Source organism: Pelophylax lessonae (genome assembly GCF_965119305.1).
Source record: "Pelophylax lessonae genome assembly, chromosome: 4".
Lineage (NCBI taxonomy): Eukaryota > Metazoa > Chordata > Amphibia > Anura > Ranidae > Pelophylax > Pelophylax lessonae.
The window spans coordinates 290,559,269-290,585,700 of NC_138771.1; the positions used below are offsets into that span (position 1 = coordinate 290,559,269).

At 40.5% G+C, this 26,432-nt stretch overlaps 1 protein-coding gene across 1 annotated transcript in view; it reads right to left on the minus strand.

Annotated features, from left to right (window-relative positions):
- OTOGL (otogelin like) overlaps window positions 1-26,432 on the minus strand; it is a 234,872-nt gene that overhangs the window by 44,268 nt on the left and 164,172 nt on the right. Inside the window, exons 31-40 of the mRNA XM_082255665.1 lie at window positions 21,838-24,194; window positions 19,600-19,777; window positions 15,140-15,282; window positions 8,951-8,974; window positions 8,677-8,769; window positions 4,780-4,969; window positions 3,769-3,983; window positions 2,913-3,054; window positions 1,990-2,175; window positions 216-428 (exon numbers count right to left, since the gene is read on the minus strand). Coding sequence (XP_082111791.1) covers window positions 216-428; window positions 1,990-2,175; window positions 2,913-3,054; window positions 3,769-3,983; window positions 4,780-4,969; window positions 8,677-8,769; window positions 8,951-8,974; window positions 15,140-15,282; window positions 19,600-19,777; window positions 21,838-24,194 — 3,741 coding nt within the window. The remainder of the gene's footprint in view (window positions 1-215; window positions 429-1,989; window positions 2,176-2,912; window positions 3,055-3,768; window positions 3,984-4,779; window positions 4,970-8,676; window positions 8,770-8,950; window positions 8,975-15,139; window positions 15,283-19,599; window positions 19,778-21,837; window positions 24,195-26,432) is intronic.

A 26,432-nucleotide genomic window follows, 5' to 3' on the forward strand; every position in this document is an offset into this window, starting at 1 on the left:
TGATAAAAACTTTAATAGACCAAAAGGGAGAAAAAAAGAGAAAGTTAATTGTTAGTTTTTAGAAAATCTGTAAGGTAAACACTGTAAGTGTATAGCATACTTTACCACTAAGGACATCTGCTATTCGTAAAACCTTTATTTTCTATATATGTATCAATCATACAGCATATACAAATCACATGTATTATTTGTGTGTTGTTCATCGACTTACATACCGCAGACTTTCTTTGGGCAGCATGATCCTTTTTCAATAATGCTGATAAGAGTCTCTCCCTCCTGCTCACAGATTGGCACTGGTTCCTCCCCACATTCAGGTTCTAGGGATATGACAGTGCCATTCTCCAGGCATTTTGACAGACAGCACTTACTGACAGATGAATGCCATACTTCTCCTGGTGAACGTGGGTGTCCTTCATTATCAGTACATGCTGGGAAAGAAAAACACAGCTTACGATTAACTTTTAAGCATTTTTTAATATCCATCCATTGTACAATATTAACTTGACCAAACATGCTAGTAACTGGCACAACATGGAATCCCCCTCATTATATACCTTTTAATAGCAAAGTGACACATTAGTTCAAACATAAATGTTAAATAAACTCCTGAAAGCGATCAGCCTATGTCTATACAATCTACTGTATAACTATGCCCACATAGTAAAGACATTTACATGTGTTCAGTTCCGTAAGTGTGAAAATAAAGGTTATAATTTATTTGTCCGATTCAAGTGATTCTAAAGTAACATGTTTTTAACCAAATCTCGATTACCTACCATTTATTCAACCCAGATACTGATAGGATACACTTTACATGACATATTTATGTTTACTGTAGCTTTTTAATCTTCCAATTGTCATATATTAGTCTTCAATGAATAGGTCTGCAACTCTGCCTCCGGCATTCTAGCACAATATTTTTCTGTATGTGGTTGGATGGGTTGTCACAAGGCCCAAAAGGCTTTCATAAAATAATATCACATACATGATTCTCATTTAATTTATTATTTTTCATAAAAAGTGTTTAAGTGGGGCCTGTATTTAAAGTTACACTACAATTTTGAAATACATACATGGTATAAAGCCTACCAATTCCACTTTGGGTTTTAATCCAAAATCTAGAAACTCTTTGCTGTCTTTCATATAAAGAAATCCTAAAGTATCAAAGTATTAGTATCAAGAGTCTTGAACAGCCGCTATTCAGATTCTAAAGAAAGTTTAATTCTGATTGGTGATGCCTACAACAGGAAATTAGTTACACAGGACAGGCTTTAGGAAACAAACCATTTTAAACCGTATGTGTAGAACTGTGTAAATTTTGGCTTTAGTGGTTTACACAGAACTACATTGTTATGTCTTCATGGGCAAAACTAGTATGCTGTGTTCATTCTATTGATTCTTACAGGTGGCTTGTCCCTGTGCTGCTATGTGAATATAGTCTAAAGGGATGAGAGGGATGACTCTCTCTATCACAGTTGTTTGTTGAATAGCATTGGCCGTTCTCTGCTTAGGTGCACTTGTTTTTTGGGATTGTTGTTTAATGTTCCATCAGTTAGGCCTCATTTACATTTGTGGTTGGGGAGGGAAAAAAATGGCATTTGAGCCAAGTTTTTAATGCTCCTCAACCTCCCCCTAAGCTGCAAAGGCAACTATACAGGGGTATACTCAATACGCAGCAAAAATGATGCCCCCTGCCATGTTCAGCCGGCAGCACCGTTCACTGAACACAACCCACTCAGCTAAATGAGCCATGCCACAACTGCTTGTGGTTGTGGTGCAATGGAGCAGGTTTTTAGGGTTAAAACAGGAAACAAGAGGCAAAGTATTGCCTAACTGCCTGTCAAATGTCATCTGAAAATAGATCAAGTGGGAATTGCTCTTTAGAGGGCTAATTCTAATGTTCATGAGCCCCTACAGAATACATCAGCTGAAGGATTTCAGATTTGGGGAGCAGGTGCTAAAGGTGTTAAAAGAAATACAATACAATACCACATTTTTCTTCTGGGATGCACAGCTCAGAATCTGTTCTGTGGAGAAGGGTTCCCTTTTTGCAAACACAATCTTCCCTTAGGTAGGAACATGGTGACTCTTCATAGTACCACTTGTTTAAGCAGGTTTTAGCAGCGCAGGGCTGTACACAAGGCTGGTACTCCTTTCCCTCTGGACAGGTCAATGCTACAAGAAAATGTAAGACAGTTATAATTTATTGCTTGCATTGTACAACATTTGCTTTCTGCAGGGAACAAATATGTTACATTAAATCTGGTCAACTAAAAGGCCTCATTTAGCAAACCATCTGAACTAACTGCTGTCAATACTGAAAAGCAGCTATATTCAAACATCCACCTAAAAATTACATTTGCAGAATGAAACTTTGATTTCTATTTGTGAATGTGGAGAATTACAGCTTTAGCAAATGCATTTTTATTTTCATTAAATGCATAGCCAGACCTACAGGTTTCCAGTTTTAAGAAGTTTGATTGTCAAAATACTTTTAAAAAGCCAGTTAGATTATCATGAATAGGCTAAGTGTAATTGTTCAAAGACAAGAGTTGAACATCTGCAGATCTACTGTCTGCAATCCACATCATTGGTCTACATCCTCCATAGCTATAAATGTATATTGAGCATAAACAGTATGCATCTGATGGCTTCACTGTAGAAGCTAAGTTGTAAGTTACATGGTCCTGACCGCTGCACTGTATTGGCTACTTTATACATTACATAACCCTGGCCACTGCACTCTATGCACTACAGTTCCAGGCTCAGGTACTATTTAACCATTCTTTGAATTGTGCCTTATAGGTGTGCTGCAATAGGGTGGCTTAGGCCTTTCCCAATGCTTGTAACTGCCCTGCTACATTATACATACAGTACATATTTAAGGATAATGTTAAAGCAGTGTGACTTACAGCAATAATCTTTGGTTCTCCATCGAATGCAGATATTGTGTTTGCTGCACAATGCTACATAGGCAGACAGAGCATCACATTCATAGTTTAGGAAATATGTGTTGTTGATCCACATCTTCTCACAGAAGTCTTGAGGAGAAACCTACGAATAATGCATACTTTAAGCAAACCAACCATCAACTTTAAATAAACATCTAGCTTTAAGGCAAAGATAAGAATGTGGAATAGAAGAGTCTGAAGTGCAGCAAATTTACACCCTTAATCAGAGTTTCCAAAATATTACCTAAATGGGGAAAGGCTGCCTAAAGTCATTTTATCTTAATTTACCTCAACTACTCCTGAAGTTTTTTAATCTTATGGAAAATTCAAAATGTTGTCTCTGATCATTGAATATTATGTTATGTTCAATAAACAGATATTTCTACATCTATAATATTAACAAGATCAGATATCATAGCCACATGGAGCATGCGTAGTTTAGGGACAATAAGGCTGAAAGACGCAATCTGCCCACTTTGCTCTCTTCCAGTAGCTCATTTATAGGTGCAGGGACCCAGGTTGAGAAAAATATAAGTACCGTACATAGAATAGTAGTGCACATAAATATAAACAAACTGTCAAGGGGCAACAATAAAGATCCAACTGTACTGCACGTGTAGGCAGGGTGGCATGCCTGCCACTCCTAGCAGTTCTGAGACCTTGGCTACTGCCCATTTGGCTATGTAGAACTCCAGCCCTGAGAAAAACAATAATTCAATCTTCTTCAATATACAGTAAGTCTCATCTTTCCTACAGTGTTTTTACAGAATAACCAGGTGGTAAAGATATGAATATTATGTAATATAATTGTTTATACCTTCCGGTGGCATGGGGCAAATACTTTTTTGTTTAGTAACTCCATGCAGTAAGTGCAGTTATCTTCAGTGCAGTTCCTTACTGGACGTCTTGTAGTAACATCAATTGATTTCTCAATCTCCCAGCTTTTAATAAATGCTTCAATATCCTCCTTATTCGTTACTATGGTCCTGTTTTGCATTTTTAAATCGTCACTTGGATCCCCATTGCATATTCCTTAAAGCACAGAAAAAGTAAATTATCTTAAGGGAGCATTTTTTCACTTTTGTGTTTGATGGCATCATAGGATACTACAAATGATTCTGTAACATTTCCTCCTGTATTGGTGATTTATAGCACCCTGTACAAACATATTGTATGAATAAAATGTACTTTGGGTTAGGAGAGGATCAATCTCTACAATATGGATTATATGTTTTATACATTTCAGTGGTGTAATAGTAACACTGATGGTTTCTTTAGTTTTCTCCCAATACTGGCTTTGCCATTTGTTAATGTTAATAGACGACAAATAGCAAACACCAAGAGTTTTTAAACGTTCTGAAGAACAATGTAGTGTCACGATGATCAGATGTAGAAATCACCAATGTTCAATCAATTACAGTTATGAATTTATGAAAATACCTGAAATAATAAGCCGTTTTACTCCATTGAAAAAGATTTCTCTCCACTTCTAGTAAGTAGTAAGTGGAAGTCTCTACAATTTGAGGGAGGGGAAAGCCCTGCTTATACATCTGTCACTGGGACAGATATTCTTTTGGAAGATTTCCACTAACCTACTAAGACAGCATTCCTAATAAAAAGTTTTTTTGCTGTTTAACTTTATTAGATGTATAAACACACAACATTTTGCTCCAGCAGATATTTTGTGACTTATTTCATTGTTTCGGAATCATTCTGAAGAATGAAGAAAGCTGCAGGCATTTTACATGCAAGCAGGCATATAATTTTAGTAATATCACTTATATGTCAAAGATTATACTAAACTCTGGTTCTTTCATGTCCTACTTACCACAAAGCCCTTCTGTTTTGGTGGTCTGATTGGAGTGAAGGCCATACTGTATGTCTATAATACCAGTAACATGAGTCCACCTAATGCTGATACCTGCTGGGGTGTTAATGACATACATTGCGCCTGTGTCCTGGATACATAGTCCTTGCTTTGAGAAAGGTAAAGGCTGAGGTATTGAATTCACTTCTACCTGAAACAACAGGAAGAGAATCATAAAAATGTTACTAGTGAACAACCAAATACTGACTTTTAAACTGATAGGCTGGCTATCATGTGACATTTGAGCTCATTTTCCTTTTTAATCCATTGAGGGACACAACTGGATGGTAATTAAGCACCCTATAGTTTTACTCTGCTTACAGGTAAAATTAACACTAGGCACCTAGAAAACTGAAGGTCAACCCCCCCTGAGGTTATAACCCCCTCCCCCCAATATATCTAGGGATTTCTGTGGGGTCATCAGGACCAGAGCTAATGTTTGCAGTCCTCTAGGTGACATGACACCTTTCATCCAAGAAAAGCACCCCTCCTTGGGCAATGGGCCCACCATTAGAACTTGGGAGGATCTGTGGAGGTGATGTGATTAAAGTTTGGGACTTGCTTTGTGCTCATATGCCATATTTTCTACAGTTCCCACAGGGGTGTGCTGCACTCTAAAAGACAGTGTTGACCCCAGACCAGAGGCGGCTCTAGGCTTTGTGAGGCCTAAGGCAAAATTTGGACATGAGGCTCCACTCACGCCCATAATGGGAAAAATAATTCAAGCGATAAAAATTAACTGTGTAAATTGCATATATTAAGAGCTTTAACCTTTGTACTATGAATTCACAGTTTCTAGAATTTTCTCTAACCAATTCTTCTTTAATCAAAGATCATTACACATTGAGTATGTATGTATGTATGTATGTATGTATGTATATATATATGTATATATATATATATATATATATATATATATATATATATCTGCTCTTACATCACAGTCCCCAGCATTTCCCTATAGGTCATGATTCCCTGAGTCCCTTACATCAGAGTTCAGTGTCCCCCTTACATAAGAGTTCTCCTTTAAATCAGATCCCCCCCCCCCCAGCATCTCCTCCTTACATCAGAGTCCACAGAATTGCTATATACATTAGAGTTCCCCCTCTTAAATCAAATTTCACATAGCCCCCTTTACATCAGAGTCTCCAGAGTTTCCCCCTTACACTGTAAGAGGGAACTCTGAAGACTCTGATCTAAGAGGTGTTCTGGGAACCCTGATTTAGGGGGAATTTTGGGGACTCTGAAGTAAGGGGAGTTCTGGGAACCCTGATTTAAGGGGGAATGCTGGAGACTCTGATGTAAGGAGAGTTCTGGGAACCCTGATTTGAGGGGGAAAGCTGGGGACTCTGGTGTAAAGGGGAACTCTGTGGTCACCAAAGCTCCCCCTTGCATCAGAGCTTCCAGAGTCCCCCTTACACTTCCCTTCCTCAGTCCGCCACAGTCTAGGGCACGACAAGTCCCACTGCAGAAGGCTGCCATACCTGAGTCCCCACAGAGGGCACTGTAAATTCCAGTATAGTGCACTGCCATTCCTCCCTGAGGAATGGAAGCCTGCTATGCTTGGACTTGTACTGCTCTCTGTAGCGGACTGAGGAACTACTGCCTGCTACGCTAAGACTTGTAGTGCCCTTGGTGGGGACTAAGGCATGGCAGCCTGCTATTCTGGAACTTGTAGTGCCCTCTGGGAGGAACTGAGGATTCGTACTGTGTCTTTTACTTTCTTTTTTACAGCTGCTAGGCAAAAAGAGCAGTGTTATTCTTTTTCTCTAAATGTGAGCAAGGCAGGATTGTGCCTTTAGTGTTTCTCATAAATCCCAGAGGGATCCACCTGCGCCAATGGCCATTTTTCAATCCCTCTCTTCATCCTCTGGGACTCAGACCTCTTCCTGTCTTATAGTGGTTGTGTTTTCTTCAGTTATGCAATGTTTTATGACTTAGTAGATCTAACTTGTGGTTCCTACTGATCACAAAGTTTTTGGAAATGCCACTACCTTCTCCAACTAAATGGGATACAGAGATATCTAGTGCCCCTAAATCTGTTGGGGGCCCTTCGGAGGCAAAGTCTGATGAAGAAACCTCTAATATCCCTGATTCTATTGGAGACCGTCTGGGATTGGATGCTGAGTCTCTCCCTTCCTTAGAGGAGGAGATACCATCAACTGGATTTCTGTCAGCAGTTGTTTCAGAACAAAAGGAACGATTGCTCGTTCAGGCTGTGTGTTCCCCTTAGAGGATTTCCCTTCCCTTACCAGGGCGGCTGGGCTCAGTTCACCAAGTGGTTTCTTCATTATCCCCTATTTGGTGATTTTGTGTACAAATATTGAAACCACCTAGACAGGTACTCTATCCCTTTTCGGAGGATTTTGCCAAAAATGGTTTTCTACTTATAGTTAACACACCTGTGGGGCCAGCCTCATTATTCAAGTATGCAGCTTTTTTTTACATTTATTTTTTTGTTCCTTATGATATTTTTGTACAGATATGTGGAAGACAATGTAAATAAACATGTAAGCAAACCTGTCTTCTTCCCTAAAGAATGCTAACTGTCTGGGCTATAATTCTAAACCACTGGATTCAATATTTCATACTTGTTCCTAGATCAATGGTTCAAAGTATATTAGAAAGAAGATCAGCAAAACAGCCAGGCCCCAGCAAATTTAGAAGCATATGTCTGCAAAAGTAGCATTCATTTTTCTTATTTTACAGCTTTCTATCAACCTAAAGAGTACATACAGTACTCACTCATGTGAATCAGAATTTGATAATGTCTGACAGAACCCTAATTAAATCTGTCAAAAACCTGGGTAATTAGGACCTAGCATATGATAAAAAATTTAGTGGATCCAACAAACACAGCTCAAGTTATATGCAATATCATATAATAAATATAATAAAATATATATATTTTTTATTGTAAAGCTCACCATATGTGCTACAATCTGAATGTACAATCTTAACACAATCTCCTTTAGATTTAACAAAGCTATGTGACACTTGGAGCTAACTATAAATGTTCTATTATGATTTCAGATAGTATACAATCAGGCAGACACTTGCATTTCATATTTATTGGTAGATCGAAAGGGGTTTATACAGTCAGATTGTAAAGTGTGTAGAGCGCTTTAAAGATGAGTTTGACAGCTATCTCATTTAGCCCCCTCAATGTCTCTTTAAATATCTGGAAACCCGATTAACATCCTCACTAACAAGCTTGGAAGGTAGAAGGGGGTCTAAACTTGATAACCACACAAAACTTAAGGGTTTATTAATATAAAAAAAATATTGCTGTACAAATGTGACAACATTGACACAGCCTACACGAATGATGCCTGAAATGTGGCTTATATGTTAATTTCCTATGATCGTCAGCTCCATCTAATGGCCATAATGAAGTATTTTCCTAAAATAATCCAATCAGGAAAATGCCACATTAGGGCCACTAGATAGAGCTGTCAAATATCATAAAATAAAAATTTTGGACATATTATGGAGATTATTCATGAGTATAGCAAATGCTGTGACATTCGTAAAGCAAATGTTTTATAAAAAGACCCTTTAGCTTTTTACACCTTAGTACCAACTGATTCTTTTCACATGTGAATTTTACTAAAGGTAGCAATTGCTTGTGCATTTTCATCACATGCATAAATAAACTGCCCAGGTTTATGTAAATATGTTTTTTTTTTTTCTAGCCAAGCTACACAAAATCTCTTTGTTTTAGTTCAGCCAATCTTACAATAAACAGCTAGCTTTCAAATACAGTATATACTAAAGTTACAATCCTGATGTACTTTACAAAACTGAGAGCTAAGACTGTATATACATATGACAAGAGAGCAGTCATTTTATACTCACCCTCCTTTCTAAGCGATTTATAAGCAATTGAAAATTTGAAGTTGTAACATTTAGTTTTTTGAAGCACAGTCCTGAAGTACCTCCAGCTGCAACCTACAAAAAAGAAGGAAGACATGACAAGGTCAGTCCATGGCAATCTAAAAAGTTATTTATAGAAATATTTTTTTGTTGTATAGGAGCCTGTAAGAATTTTAGAGAACTGCCAAAGAACAGGAAGAATCAGATGGACATTACTATTATTCCTTCTATTGTGCAGCTATGTTGAATCACTTACCAGCTTTCTTATTGAGTTCACACTCTAGAAAATAAAAGTTAAAGATCATTAGACAGGAATAGCTGAACTCAAACATTATGAATAATAATGCTGCCTGTCTCACTAACTATGGCATGTAAAAACTCATAGTGCTCTAATTTGCATAGTAATGATTTAAACAATATAATTAGTCATTCTCAAGACTTCAATTGACCTTTATATTCATATAGGGAATTTACTGCCCTCTACTGTCTGAATCTATGAATGCCTGTAAAAATATTATTATGCACTTCTTGCCCCTGGGTCGTTGGCTTTGGAACCCTGAAAGAAGGAAGTGGAGAGTGGTTGAAGGTCTCAGCCACATGCCCTATCCATGCTACAAAATGTTCGACCAGTAGAGACTATTATACTGATGCTACTAGGGAGGGACTAATATGCAGTGGCTGACTCTGAGTTCCAGTGCCACACCACAGTTCCTTCCAGTGAAAGGCCCCATTCCAGGCTGGTCAGACAAAACTTGGAGTATACCTCCATGACGACTGGTCTTTGACACAAAGACAGATGACGTGTCATCCTCAGGGACTCCTGCCACCGGACTTTGCTGCAACTGGACTCTGATGCAACAGTCATCTCAAGGTAACTCTATAATTGTCAGGGTGCCAAGAAACCAGACCACATGGAGAGGCAGGTAAAATAAGGCAGTTTATTGGAGCAAACAACAATAAAAGCAAAGCAAGACAAAGGAGCAAGATCAGGAACAGCTGGGGTCAAGTCTAGAAGCGGGTGGTCATCCAAGCCAGGGTTGAGACCAGAAGCGGGTAGTCATCGAAGCCAGGGTCGAGTCCAGAAACGCGTAGTCATCCAAGCCGGGGTGGAATTCAGAAGTGGGTAGTCTGTCGATGCCGGGTCATCTGTCGATGTGGCGTCGAGAGCCAGGAGAGTTGTCAGCCAAGCCTGGTCAGACACAGAGAAACACAGAGAACAGTAGACTGCTAGCAGTGATGCACCATGAAGCACAAATGCAAGGCCAAGTACTGCAACCCATCAGGTGATTGATATAGTCAGGTGTGCAGCATCATCACTTTGGGACACCCAAGCAGCAGACAAGTGATGAATCAATCACAGTTTTTTAGGAGGCAGCAGTCTACACATGTCCAAGATGGCTGCTAACAGGAGGGCAAGGTAGGACCTTGACAGTGCCCTCCCCTCAACGGCCCTCCTCCGCGGAGCAAAAAAAAAATAGTTTCTGAGGAAAGCGAGCATGGAAGTCGGGGAGAAGGGCGGGAGCTTGAAAATAAGCAGAGGGAACCCAGGAACGCTCCTCAGGACCATAACCCTTCCAGTGCACCAGGTATTGAACATGACCTCGGAACAGACGAGAATCCAAGATTCGGCTAATCTCATACTCCTCATGATTGCCCACAGGAATGGGATGAGAACAAGGAAGTGAGGAAGTATAGCGACTGCCAACTAGTGGGTTCAAAAGTGACAGGTGAAAGACATTAGAGATACGCATGCCAGGGGGAAGACCAAGTGCATAGGACATCGGGTTCACCTTACAGAGGGTGCAAAAAGGCCCAACAAAACGGGGTGCCAGTTTTTGAATGGGCTCCCTGAGGTTGAGATTACGGATCGACAACCACACCACCTCGTTGACTTGGTACGAAGGAGCAAATAAACATCTCAAGTCTGCCTGGAGCTTGTGGTGCTGTGCAGAGACCAGTAAAGAATCTTGAATCTGCACCCAAGAGGAACAGAGGGCATGAAGATGATCCTCCACAGCCGGCAACACAGCGGGTTGGAACCCACAATTAGCCATGAATTGAGACATTCCGGAAGACAAGTTAATGGCAGAGTTCCTGGCAAACTCCACCCAGGGTAGCAGATCAACCCAATTGTCCTGATGGCCAGAGATATAGCAGCGGAGAAATTGGTCCAGAGCTTGGTTGGAACGATCAGCGGCACCATTGGACTGCGGCTGGTAGGCCGATGAGAAGGAGAGTCGAATACCCCACTAGGAGCAAAAGGTGCACCAGAACCTAGAGACAAACTGGCTCCAATGGTCCGAGATAATCTCCTTAGGCAACCCGTGTATCGGAAAACCTCCCTGGCAAACACTGAGGCAAGCTCCTGAGCGATAGGCAGCCTCTTAAATGGAACACAGTGGGAATGGGATGCAGTAGGCCCAAGGGAAGTTGCCGTGGAGATTTGTTCTGGGCACAGACTGAACAAGCATCCACATACGCAGCAACATCAGTGTGGAGAGAGACGGCCACCAGAACTGAGGGGAAATGGGCCAGGACATCTGGTTCTTACCAGGATGACCGACAGTCTTGGAATTGTGGTACATGCACAGCAGTCTGATTTTCCGCAGGTCTCTCTGTGGGAGCATCAGGTTGAGCAGCCAAGATCTGCTCCCCAATGTAGACCACTGGGGCGAGGCCATTGTAGAACAGCCAAAACCTTCTGAGGGTCCATGGAGAACCCTTCAGCAGAAATGATGTAGCCCAAGAAGGCAACCTGAGACAGGTGGAATTCACATTTCTCAAGCTTACAGAAGAGTTCATTCTCACGTAACCATTGCAGCACCCATCTGACATCCAGGTAGTGAGATTCAATGGAGTCCGAGTAAATCAAGATGTCGTCCAAATAGACTACCTCGCATTGCTGCAACATATCACAATCTACATCATTGATGAACTCCTGGAAGACAGTGGGCGAATTGCACCAGCCAAAAGGCAGAACCAGAGATTCATAATAACCGGTTCTGGTATTAATCACTTTAGCCCCGCCTCATGTCGATTTACTGCGGCACTCTGCCGCTTACAGGCAAAGCGACGTAGACCTACGTCGCTCGCCCCCGCTGGTTCCCTGGGGAGCCAGCGCGTGTGACCGGAGGCTCTGATGGCCGCCGGCCACTCGTGATCTCCCGCAGGAGAGGGAGAAAGACAGACGGCTGATGTAAACACAGCCATCTGTCATTCTTCCTGAAGTAAGCACAGAGGCTATGCGATCCTGCTATATAGCGATTTTTTTTACCAAAAAATATGTAGCAGAAAACAAATTGGCCTAAAATGTCTAAAAATTTAGATTTTTACATTTTTTTTGAGAATTTCATATAAAAAAATGTGAAAAATATTGTTATTTTTTCAAAATTGTCGCTCTTTTTTTGTTTATAGCGCAAAAAAAAATATCGCACAGGTGATCAAATACCACCAAAAGAAAGCTCTGTTTGTGGGACAAAAAGGACGTCAATTTCATTTGGGTACAGCGTCGCACGACCGCGCAATTGTCATGCAGTGCCGAATCGCAAAATAGGGCCTGGTCATTGAGCAGCCAAATCCTCCTGGGCTAAGTTGGTTAAACACGGTCTTCCACTTGTCGTCCTCCTTGATCCTTACAAGGTTATATGTGGCCCTTCAAGCTTGGAAAAGACTGTTGCTCCCTTGAGGCAGATGAACAACTCAGTAATCAAAGGAATCAGGTATGCATTCTTGACCGTGATGCGATTGAGGCCCCTATAATTAATACAAGGTCTCAACTCAGACTCCTTTTTCTTTACGAAGAAAAAAAAAAACACACCCGCTGGAGAAGAGGACTTGTGCATCCGCAACATACTCCTCCATGGCCTTATTCTCCGCAAGCAAAAGAGGATAAACCCTGCCATGAGGGGGAATGGCACCAGGTTGCAAATCTATAGCATAATTCGTACGGACGATGAGAAGGAAGAGTAACAGCATGCACCTTGTCAAATACATCTTGATACTCCAATATTCAGTAGGCAACACTGAATTCGAGGAGGAACAAAGTACCTTAACAGGACCAAGAGAGGATCTCGACTGACTGCCAATGAAAGGTCGGATTGTGTTTCTGAAGCCAAGGGTACCCCAAAACAACGGAGTAATGCAAAGACGAAATAACCTGGAAAAAGGTTGACTCCTAGTGAATGGCCCCTATTGCCATATCAGATAGAGAGCCAGGAGAGTCATCAGCCAAGCCTGGTCAGACATGGAGGAACACGGAGAACAGAAGACTGCTAGCAGTAATGCACCTTGGAGCACAAACGCAAGGGCAAGGACTGCAACCCCTCAGGTGATTGATATAGTCAGGTGTGCAGCATCATCACTGTGCGACACCAAAGCAGCAGACAAGTGACGGTGCAAACAGAGTTTATGAAAGGGAGCAGTCTGCACACGTCCAAGAAGCGATTTTAGACGAACTGGAAAACAGCGACAGCGAAACTGAGTTACTTGAAGAACTGAGCGATAGCGATTCATGGGAAAATTGGTCATCAGGTATGAAAAGTGATGACAGCGACGATTCTGATGTCTCTTTCTGGCACATCGCTCCATTGGAAATTCTGAAGAATCATTTGATATTCTTCCCAAATTCCACAAGCGATGTGTCAGAAAGAGACATCAGAATCGTCGCTGTCGTCACTTTCCATACCTGATGATGAATTTTCCCACGAATCGCTATTGCTCAGTTCTTTAAGTAACTCAGTTTCGCTGTTGCTGTTTTCCAGTTCGTCTAAAAAACTCCATGGTCGTTCTCTATTTTCCAGGCACAAAGAACTGGAAAAGCACAGGCAGGGCACTGGAATAGTCACCAGGTGCAATCATGTGGTGAAATGTCATGATACAGTGTAATCCGTTAGGATCACAGCTTTGTATCATGTCATTTGGTGTATTTACTCTTTTGAATTTGCCACTGGTCCCCCCACCCCCGCGTCGCAACGCTCGCAGGGAAGGGAACCGGAAGGCAAGTGCCGGCATCTGCTGAGCACACAGTGGGGAGAGAGTGTAAGGACGATGGGGAGGACAACGGGGATGACGACGGGGGATCACAGGGAAGGTGAGTGTGATTCTGGGGTAATCCCGAGTGTGGCTCAGGGTTACCGCTTTTGGTACTGAAAGTTAACCCCGAGCCACACTCGGGAATACCGACAGGAATGTTAAACTGAAATATTCACCTTCAATTTGAAGCTGAATACCGTGAATACAGGGTGTCATGGGCAGCATCATCATGGTGCCCTTAATTCTCATAATATTGATACAGAGAGTGGCGCTAATATCATCATGTCATTGCTGCTCTCTGTATCCACCCCCTGCCAGGAGGGGAGAGGAAGGAAGGAAGGAAGGAAGACTGAAAAAGACCCAGCATGTCACATTACCTGCCTAAAAACTTCAGAAAAAGTTAAACAGATTCTTAATAAAAAACAGCTTAACATACTACTGAGGGGCCTTAACGGGAGAAGAATGGGGTTGATCGATTAGTGTGGGAATAAGAGGTGAGGGGGAAGAGGGGGGTAGATCAAGAATTGGGTCTTTAAAATGAGCATGTATTAGCAATAAAATTAAACCTGTCATGAGAACAATACATTGGCTGCCATTGCTCCTTATCTCTATATTTATTTATAACAGACCAATTTACCTTACCAACTGCTCAGTGTGTGCCCTCCCTCTACCTCTCTGCCAATCCTTCTACTGGCTTCCAATCAGCCAGTGAATAAATTTCAAAATGTTAACAACTTACACATCCACAAACACCTCTGACCCCAGCTACATCACCAACCTTTTCTCAAAATATCATCCAAACTATCCACTCTGCTCTCTCCAAGACATCCTGCTCTGTAGTTCCTTCATGGCCTGTTCCCATGCTCACCTCCAGGTTTTCTCCAAGGAATCTTACATCCACTGGAATGTTCTACCCCAATCTGTCTGGCTATCTCATACTCTTTCCGCCTTTAGGCAATCCCTAAAAACTCTTCTCTTTAAGTAAATCTATCCCGCCTCTAGCTAACAACTGAATTCTATTTTTCTCAACAACTGATCCCTACACATTTACTACCTTTTGTATAAGTTGTTCCTCCCTTTAGATTGTAAGCTTTCACTAGCAGTGCCCTCCAATTCCTCTTGTCTTGAACTGTATTGCTATTGTGCTGCATATCTTTATTTTGTAAAGCACTGTGAAAACTGTTGGCCCTATATAAATCCTGCAAAATAATATTATCAGCGACTCACATAATTTAAATAAGAGGGTCGGCATGGAAGTCAGGCAATGAATGTTTTAAAAATGAAAGGTCAAAGCTGATATTTTCCATGACTCCCTAACAGGGTTCCTTCAAATAAACTGTTCATTACAGCATAGGCATTAAATATCTTCAGTAACTATTGCATGTGCCAGTGAACAATGCATTATCTCACTTACCAAGCTTGGAGGACATTTTTCGATATGGGCAACAATAGTTTCTTTTGGAAGCCTGACTAAGATGTATGGTGCCGCATTATAAAGTGCAATGTTATTTCCATCAAATGTGATGATGCTCAGCTCGGATAACACAGAGCACTGGCCTAAGAAATGACATACATTATTACTAAATGTTTACTGCACAGAATTAGTGCAAGCATATAAACAGTTGATTTACTAAAACTGGAGAGTGCAAAATCTGGTGCAGCTCTGCATGGTAGCCAAATAGGCTTCTAACTTTAGTTTGTTCAGTTAAGCTTTAACAAAAACAAATGGAAGCTAATTTGTTTCTTTGCAGAACTGCACCTGATTTTGCAGTCTCCAGTTTTAGCATTTCAACCTCACAGAGTCATACTGCCACCAAAAAATAAAATATATGGAATATAGAGAAGCCATACATATTTGCAATATTTGTGACATGTAAAAGAAAAACCTTTTAGGTGAATGCTATTTTTGAAAAATGGCTGGTATAACAACGCAGTAAATAGCACCTATATTTCCCTAATGCTTATGCCACTCAGCAATTATTCCATCCACATTTGTGCACAGCTTTAGACAGACCCTAGGGCAGCCAGCAACGTTTATTTTAGACACCATTGGGTTGATTTACTAAGGAAGAAGAGGCTGTTCATTTAGCAATAAGTTAATATTAGGGAGATGAGCCAAACATACCTGGGTTCAATTTGAGGCAGGTTCAATGTGTGCTGAATCAGAACCCTAGGGAAATCAACGGGAGCTGAATTGAGCCACTATGGGGGGCTGGGCGATACCCTGGGAAACATGTACTACAGCAAACACATTTTTTAAAAAGTCAATTTGCCAGGGAGCAACAATTTTAGTAATCTGGGTTCAATTTGTGCAGGTTTCGTGGGAACTGAATTGAGCCACTATGGGGGGCTAGGTACTACCCTGGGAGACATGTACTACAGCAAAAAAAAAAAAATTAAAATCTCCATTTGGCGGGGAGCAGCAATTTAGGTTATGGCTTAGAGTGAATCCCTAAAAATGCAAATTTCTTTAAATAACATGACTGGGAGATGTCCTGTCCCTGCTTGTGACATGGTATATCTGAACAATGCATACAACCTACTACAGAAAAACTGACATTTACAATAAAAAATTGATTATAATATACCAGATGCTAGATCAGGGTCTAATACATGTTAATGGAGATCACCCACACACACAAAAAACAGCATGGGGTCTCCCCCTAATTCATATCACGCCTTTCAGGTCTGGAACTGAATTGAAGAAGGAACCCACACAAAAATTAAGAAAAAAAAGCATGAGGTAACCCCCAAAAGTACATATACATATGTGTTTTTGCAAAAGTAAGAGGGGTTAGATAAACTGTTAAACAGGGATTTTTTTTTTCTACCTGCAGATTAACAGTCACATATGAATACAATAAATTAGAATTCATTCATTGTTCCCACAGCCTTTTTCTTTTTCTTCTTCCCTGGTTACTTTGGTTGTTTCATGCAAATTCTATTTGATCTAAAATATATACAAGTTTGATTACAACAGTCATGACCACCCGAGGCTGCGACAGGCCACTGTATTATTTATTTCATGTACTTATATAGCACCGTCAATTTACACAGCGCTTTACATATACATTATACATTCACATTAGTCCCTACCCTCAAAGAGCTTACAATCTAAGGTCCCTAACTCACATATATATGCTAGGGCTAATTTAGACAGGAGCTAATTAACCTACCAGCATGTCTTTGGAGTGTGGGAGGAAACCCACGCAGGCACAGGGAGAACATGCAAACTCCAGGCAGGTAGTGTTGTGGTTGGGATTCAAACAAGCGACACTTTTGCTGTTAGGCAAATGTGCTAACCACTACACCACTGTGCCACCCACTGTATGGTCTAGATATACTTATTGGTTCAAAATAAGGTGTGTGTGTCAACCTTCTGTTTATATATAAGCATTTACGTTTTTCTTGTGCAATTGATATGTCTATTTATTGCTTGTCTTTGGGTTGATTTATAGAGTATACAAATAAAAGTAAAATACCAAAATCATTTTTTTTCTTGTTAATACTTATATCCTTGGATCAGTGATAAATACACTAAGATTTCCCTATTTTTGTATTTATATGTATTGTTCTTATGTATTTTCTGTGTGTTATTTTGGTGATTTGGTTCTGCTTTGAGTCTCCAATGTGATGTAATTGACCATATGTCAATGAGATCAGGGGGATTCCCTTTTCCTAGCCAGCCAGTCTGCATGCTCGGATAAGGGTCTGGTGTGGATTTTTAAGGGAGCCTTACACATTTTTCTCCTTTGATTATTGCATGGGGCCCCCCCTGTAATCACTTTACGGCCGCCCACCGCATATATACTGAGGCAAGGCGGCCGCTCTGCGCCAGATCACATACCTAGTATGTGATCCACGTGGTGGGGTAGGGAGCACGGTCGTGCACTCCTGCCGCCCAAGCTGTGCATTGATTGGCTGCAGCACTAACCAATCAGTGACATTGCTTAGTAAAAACAGCACACAGTAACACATGTTGGGCACACATTTAATCCTTTGATCACCCTAGATGGTAACCCCTTCCCTGCCAATGTCATTAGTACAGTGACAGTGCATATTTTTTAGCACTGATCACTGTATTAGTGTCAGGTAGTGTCCGATTGTCCACCACAATATCTCAGTCCAAGTCGCTGATTGCTGCCATTACTAGTAAAAAATAAATAAATAAATAAAAACATCCCATAGTTTTTAGATACTACAACTTTTGCGCAAACCAATCAATATAAGTGGAATGTTTTTTTGCCAAAAATATGTAGTAGAATTTTTTTATTGGATGTGTTTTATAGCAGAAAGTAAAAAATTTTGTTTTTTTTTTTCAAAATTGGCAGTCTTTTTTTATTTGTTTATAGCACAAAAAATAAAAAACGCAGAGGCGACCAAATACCAACACTGGAAAGCTTCATTTGTGGGGAAAACAAGGACATACATTTTATTTGGGTACAGTGTTACACAACAATTGTCAGTTAAAGTAACGCATCACGAAAAATGGCCTGGTCATGAAGGGGGGTAAATCTATCAGAGCTGAAGTGGTTAAAAAAATCCTGGACCCTAAGGACCTTATAAAGACCCTGGGGGTAATCTCATGTTTTTTTTTTTTCACTGAGTCATATATAAATTCATACCATACCTAAAGGCCCTAGTTTTAATTAAGTGGAGAACCCCACACTTTTTTTTAACTATTTGAAGCTTCTTTGCTTACATTCACAGCCCTGTAAGTGAATGAGGCAGGTGACGTCACTAGAAGTTAAGGACTTGGCTCTTAACAACCACCGACAGCTGGAAGCTGACTTGTATAATGGCAGTGGTAATATTGCTTTTATCCATGAGGATCACTGCTACCAAATGGGTAAATGTGCTGGTGTTCATCAGAACACCAGAACAGCCAAGGTTTTGTCTAAATTTGTGTTCGGAGCAAACCTTAAAGAGGAGCTCCAGGCTCCCCCCCAAAAAAAGTAAAAGTCAGCAGCTACAAATACTGTAGCTGCTGACTTTTAATATAAAGACACTTACCTGTGCAGGGATCCAGCGATGTCCTCAACCAGGTCGATTCTTCAATCGGCTTCTGGCGCAGGCGCTGGCATCTGAAGTAAGGGAAACAGGAAGTGAAGCTTTGCGGCTTCATAAACTGTTTTCTACTGCGCATTTCCGAATCGCGCTATGCCTTGTGAATGATCCCATAGTCTTCTGGAACCTGTGATTTGCCCCAGAAGGCTGCGGGGAAGGAAGGGGGGGGGGGGCGAACTTCCGGCTCAGTTCGCCGCCGCGTTCTGAGCCGGAAGTGGGAACAAGTATCTGTCAAAACCAGGTACCCCCCCAAAAAGTGCCAAACTTCACTTTTAGTTTATCCCTAGTTAGTAAAGGTGAACATGTGTTTACTTTGAATAGCCAGTCATATGCGGGGGTAAATTTAGGTATAGAAAAACACAGTCACCAAAATCTCATATAGGCTTATGTTATTTCAAAAATTTTTTCAATGGTTTCAAATCTTTTACTAAAGCAATACCTAATGATCCTGCAACAAAGGTCTTTATGCAGGCTCTTCCTGTTATAGGGTAACATCCCTCTTCCTGTTTCTGGTATTGTTCGGTCACCCTGCACATGGGCTTCTGATGAAGACTACACCTAAATATTTCTCCCTCTGGACTGTCAAACAGACTGTTCACTTTGCAAGGGAAGTTGCACTTTGCAAAGTAATTTTCCCCACAGCTTACAGTAAGCAGTAAAAAATATAGGTAGCTAAAGTCTTGGAACCCTCAAGGCAGGGAAAGTTAGATGGGGATGTATGGCTTTATCATTATATACTGTATACTCTCATTATTATTTACAATATTCATGGTTTTAAAAATATGAAAACACTGGAAGATTACTCACATGGACATTCCCATTCAGGGCAACAGCTGTCAGTGTTCACTTGGACAGGCATTCCGCGGAAGCCGCAGTCAGGTTTCTCCACATTTTTTTGACAATTACTTGATACATTGTACAGCATCCAGCCCATATTAATGCAAACATATTGGCTACATGGATCCAGCGGTTCAATGTACCTTGGCTAGAAAAACAAACCAGATTCAATGCATTATTTGTGTTAGGAACAGTAGGGTTATTGCAATATAGTAGTTTACAAATTAACACTTTCCTTTTCAACTCAAAACTAAAAATAAAACATGTTCTATTCCAGAAAATAAGTCAAATGACATTTGTATTTCATAGCATTGAATCCTCCATTCATCTGAGCTATGCTAGCTGTAAAATGGTGGAAAAAGGTGTCTCTGATGTATGGTAGAATGTATTGTAGAATGTATACTACTTCAAATCTGATAGAAAGTGATGACAAATCCAAAATGTTACAGTTTAACTAGAACACAAATAGAGGGGACAACTGTTCTGGTGACAATCACCTAAAAGGGATTTCCTTTTACTTTGGAAAGGTTTCCTGTCCTGTTCCATCTCTTGTGTGACAGTGCTGGGCCCTGCTACTATGTAAAATAGGTTAATGGCACATAAGGTTCTCAAGGATGCAGACTTAAAAGCTCCAGAATAGATACTGTCGTCATTAAGGTAGATCTTGAAACTGAGGAGACTGTCTGTGAGACAAAGAGTCAGTGTGAAGCTTTTCGCTGTTGGAATTGCACCAAAGTCATGTGAACAAAATCACAAATTGAATATGGTGGGGTGAGCACTAGCAAGATGTGTTATCCCCCTAGCAACATTGGTTAAGGTAGCACAGAGGAGTCCCTGGAGACCTCAAAGGGGCTCAGTGTGCTGGAGCTAGAAGTTTCCCAGGACACCTGTGGTACTTCTCTGGTGAGCGAGGGTGATCCCCCAAAGATAGAAGGGAATGTACATGTGTTAAACAAGCCACAGGCTCAAGCTGATAATGGGTTAATGCAGTTTGCTCGACCTGAAAATGAGATAGATGGAAATGTTCATGTGTTTAATGAAGCGCCACCTAATTATACTTTGGGAGGGACGAAGCCCTTAACTTTGCATCCAGGTTTTAACTGAGACTAGCAAGCTGTGTGCATACCCTTTGTAGTCAAGGCCCTGACAGTAGTTCAGGGCTCCCTGTCCAGGAGACAAACAGCCGCAGGAGCAATGTGTGTGCATGTCCAGGTCTGTCCGGTGTGGCAGACAGGTGCCTTGTCCAGCCTGGCATCTAATGAAGACAGTGTGGGTCACTGTTGTATAATGTAAAACAGTGGTGCTGCAAGAGAGCAGTGTGTGTGAACAAGACACTAGCAGAGTGTCTGCTCTAGCCTGGAAGAGAGGCATTCTGATTAGGCTGTTTCCTGAAAGAAACAGCGAGGAGGTTGAACAATTTTTGATGAATGGATGTGGTGTTGAAAACCCCCTGCGAGGGCAACCCTGTAATGTGTTGTGAACTTTTACTTTTCTTTTAAATAATAGTGGGCCTCAAGCCATGAAACTGTACTTTCCAGTTGGAGTGAACCTAATTACAAGCACTATACTTGAGTAAAAACCCTGGTATATCACACTGGGAAAAACAGTGAAAGAAAACAGTTACAGTTTTATCTATCTATTATTCAATTGAATAATATATGCGAGTAGGTGAAAAAATTCAAAGCTTAAATCTATTATCAAAGACATGAATCTGGATCAGTGTAGAACATGAACCGGTACAGAAATTATTTTTTTATTTTGGTGCTACTGAATAAAAAGCACTGGTAGTGGAGCAAATGGACAACTTGCATTTTAGTTTCTAAAATCAAAGTTGAAGACACCAAGGAGCTCTTAGCACTTCTTTATATCTGGACACTGAAGACAGTTAAACAAAATGGTGATACACACTAAATTTATGTTTGCATTACTAAGATATAATACTATCCTTTCTTCTGATTCCCTGCTGCTACAGCTTTTCAAAAACCAAGCACCACCAGGTACGGGAAAAATGGAGCCCTTCCCACTTCTTGCAATATTGCAGTGTTTGCTGACTCACTGTCACCTGAAGACGGGGATGGGGCATCCAGAGCTCAGAGAAAGACTAAACTATATATTACCACCTTTAGGTGCTAACTTTTAAGTGAATCTGTTACTTTGTCATGTAAAATACAGGCTCATATCAAGAAAGAGATAAGATATGTTACATACCATACATTCTGAAGAGCTGCTTGTTTGCAACATTGTCCCAAATGAGTAATAGTCTGATGATGCTGTAACATTCGTCATTACATCAGTAGCCACTGCAGATATCAGTGACTCCGTAGTGGAAGATAACACTGAATAAAATGATTCATATGTTACATTTTTGGGTATTGAAAATGTTGTCGGTTCCGTAAAGTTCAAGGATTCCAGAATCTCTGTTGGCTGAAGTGTGGAGATTTCACTCCTATTACTAACTGATGAGGTGTGCATTTGTTTGGTAATAGTGCTGATGATTTTCATTGTGGAAGAGTCTAACTTTTCTTTTTCAGTAGTCAGCAAGCTATGAGTAGTGTTGAAAGATGGTTCTATGCTAGTTTTATTCAAAGTCACAGCTTTAGATGTTTCACTCATTGTAGAATATATGGAAGATGCAGCAGTGACTTCTGTAGTGGTTGGCATCATCGTAAGTGTAAATGGTATCTCCAAGTGCTTGACACTAGTAACAAGCATTGTATAATTACTTGTAGTTGTATCTGGTATTTCTGAAGGCAGAGAAGATACAACTGTGGAACTGATACTAGTAGTTGCATTTGTTATTTTTGAAGGCAAAGAATATGTGACTGTGGGACCAATACTTGTAGTTGTATCTGTTATTTCTAATGGCACAGATGAAATTTGTGTTGAAGTGTCAAAAGTTGGAGATAAATATGAAGTTGTAAGTAAACTCTCTTTGGACATTGAGGAATATGTTTTGGTTGAGTGTGTGGAAAAAGTATCTACCATGGCTTCTTGTTTTGTAGGTTTTAGAGTTGAACTAGTTAAAAAAATTTGCTGCGTAGAAATAATACTTTCTGCAGACTTACTTTCCAATTCATGAGTTGTACCTTCTGTTGTAGGGGTGCTAGTACCCAAATGTTCTCTAACAGTTGTTAGTATTTTAAGAGGGGCTTCAGTACTCTTGGGAAATTTTTTAGTACTTAAAGTCACAGGTGGGGTCTGAATAAGTGTTGCATTAGTAGTTAACAAGGATGTTTGCCTAGTTGTAGTCCTCATTAGGTCTTTTGTTTCGTATGTTATTGTTGATTTAGGTGCTAATGTGGTCTCCAAAGTAAGTAATACAGTTGTAGTAGACGAAGTATTTTGCAGAGGTGTCATTTTTGGAGTTATTTTTAAGGTTTGTACAGATGTTAGCAGACTTAATGTAGATGATGTAGATGAACTAAAGGAAGGTTTAATAGTTGACACAATTACTGGCATTTTTGAAGACATTGACGTTGGAAACAAAGTAGATGTTACTTCTTTCATTTTGGTCTGAATTACAGATTTGGTTGTTTGTTGCAGATCTAAATGAGATGTTGAAGGTGCCATGATAGTTGTAGTTAACTGGGTGATCAGCGGAGGCAAATAAATAGATGAGGTGGTTAATGCAGTTCTTGAACTTTCAGAACGGTTTATGTGTGTTTCCAGAGTTGTCAGAGTAGACACAGTTTCATTTAGTAAAGTTGTATGTGGCAAAGTATGGGATGTATGCGGAGAAATGCTGGTTTCCTTTTTATCAGTACTGACCTGAGATGTTGTGTGGGAATACTGACTGCTTAATACTTTAGAGCTAGTTGTACTGAGGGCAAGAGGGGCATATGAAGATGAAGTTAGAAATGTAGTAGCCACAGATGGTGTCAGTGACACAGATGATGTAGATAAAGATGTACTAGTTTCACTGGGTGATGTTACATTTAATACAACTGGATATCTTGATACATCGGTGGCTGAAGACAAAGTAATCCTTTCCATCATGGAAGTATATGGAGTAGCAGTGACTGACTTTGTTGTCAGTTGGTAAAGACCCTGAGAAGACTGCCCCAACATTCGTGTTGGTGTTTTTGTCGTGTCAACAGCTTCTTTTGGAGGTAGTGTTTTATATGTTACAAATGAAGTGGCAGCATGAGGTGATGTTAGCAGTGAACCCGAAGAAGAGATTGTTGTTACTGAAGTTAATAAAGAGTCTATGCTTGTTCCCTGGCTTGTGATCTGTGTTGTCGAATGTTGTATTCCAGGATGAGAAGGTGAAGTACTTTGAGTCATATTGTCATATTCACTAGTAAGTAGATCCGAAGATGATTCATACTCCTTAGAAGTGCTCAGACCAGATGAATCTGTATGTGCTGCATAAGTTGTGTTTGTTGGACCAACAGTGGTAGCTGTTGTAGAGTGGGTAGCTGTTGTCGAGAGGGGTGACGTGTCTGAAAAATCTGTTTGAAATGGTTCAGCCTCTGTCTGATATACTTTTGTAGAAATGGTTGGTGTCAAACTTGCCCTTATTGGTTTTGAGGAAGTAGGTAAAATGGTTGTTTTCACTGGAACACCTAGGAATTGAAAATAATACATCTGTTACACCATGTCGGTCAGATAGTGATATCATTTGCTTTGATTTTATTTTAAGCACCATATTTTGTAGCTAACAGAGTATTTTTTCATGCATTTATAGTAAACTGAGTTGTCACTAAAACTGCTGCATATGTTTCCAAAACACACCCACACACCAAGAGTTAGCATTTTTAGCCATTTTGATCAAGCTAGTAATTGTGAGTAGCTATAATATGTGCTAACCTTCAGTTGTTTTTTTTTTTATATATACCTACACCCATTTTTAGCAAAGAGTGAACTAGGCAACATGTTTTTTCCTCGCAATAGGGGATTGGGTACATCTTAACACATACATATACTACAATGTCAAGAGATAGTGAACTACCATCAACTTTTACGAATGTCTTTTAATAGGAAACTGTATAAAAAGCATGTGTTTTATAGTAAATGAAGGAGATAGACCGATACAAAACTGGTATGTAGCAGGCAAAAAAACGACCTGGTGTCAGGGCTTTTTTATTCTCAGATACATATTTGTGTCGACAAGAACAACCAATACACTGAAAGCAGCCTCTGTCCTCCAACATCTAAAATGATCTGGACCTTGGCCTACAGCAACCACAAATTTACACTTAAAATAACAATTCTCCTATGCTTCTATTTTGCAGTACAAATGTCCATCATTTACTTATAAAGGAAATAATCATTATCATCTAAAGCAGCGGTCTCCAAAGTGTAGCCTAGGGGGCCACACTTGGAGACCACTACTTTAGACGATTGTAAAGATATGTGGACATTTGCCTGCTGATAATGCGCATATGCAGACCTTTGCTTGCCTTTATCCAGCCCTGGGGTCACTATTCCTCCAACTGATAATGATGAGGCACCATTCCATCCACTAACACCAACAATGGGGTATAATTCCTCCCACTGATATAGAAACATAGAAAAGTGAATCTAGCGATGGGGCACTATTCCTTCTACTGACACAAAAGATGGGACACTACTCATTCTAAAGAAACAAACAACGAGGTACTATTCCCCCCACTAACGCCAAAGGTCAGGTACTATTCCTCTTTTTACTGACACCAACAATTGGGCACTATTCCACCTCCTACTGACCACAGGTGCTGTCATTTTTTAGTGCCGGTTCACAGTTGTGCGGCTGCGGCGATCGCATGTAATGTCGGAGCGCCTTCATTACATGCGATCGGCTGTGCGATGCGAATTTAGCCATACACTTTGTATGGCTAAATTCGCACTGCACCCGCATCAAAGATGCACAGGACCCTTTTTTGCAGCCGCATCAGGATCGGATCGCACAGCGGTTCACACTTGTGCGATCCGATCCTGTGCGAACTGCAAGATCGCACTGCGATATGCGATCAAACTGGGGGTGTCGTTAAGATTTCATTGACACCCCCAGCGTATCGCATATGGCAGTGTGAACTGCCAGGGGTGCGTTTGCGATGCGGGAACAGGCTGCGAATTCGCAGCCTTCCCTCATCGCATAAGTGTGAACCGAGCCTTACTCCCACTGACCACCAAGCCTAAGGCATTGTTTGTTCCCACTGACGCTGGCACATTTCCTATTCCCACTGTCCACAGTTTGCCCCCTACAGGCTGAAGAACAGTAAACTGACTGAAAGTTTGGAGGCCTGGTACAAAGCAACCGCCCATCATTTTCATTGTTATAGCCTTTTAGTCCTTGTTTTTAGCTTGTTACTGTTAATGTTTGGGGAAGCGTCAGTAGTCAAAGGGGTCATTATATTCTACATAAAAGGTTACATGTACTTAGCTCATTCAAGGTATTGGACAACTCTTTTACAAATGCAAGAGCATACTTAAGACCAAGATAACACAACAGGGAAACTTCTCAGTCTTCAAGAAAGCAGAATCTCTTTCTTCAAATTGTGTCCTTACATGGCACAATTAATTCCATAGATTTTACTATGATTTGCTAAAACTGAGCTTACAGTAGTTACTAGAGTAAAAACATAATAAAAAAGCTTTCTGCAACTTGTCTATTATATCGAAGCATCACTTTTTGCTGTTGCCTGACTAAGTATCTCTATAATATACTGTATAGGGATGATTATGTTTACTTTATTACATTTCCTATGGTTGCATATTTACAGCTATAATTTATTTTTCTTTAATAAAAACGTTTTAAAAGAAGCATCTCTTTTTGGAAAATCAAGGTAGGTTTGGAGCTTATTTTGAAAATTAGTACTTAA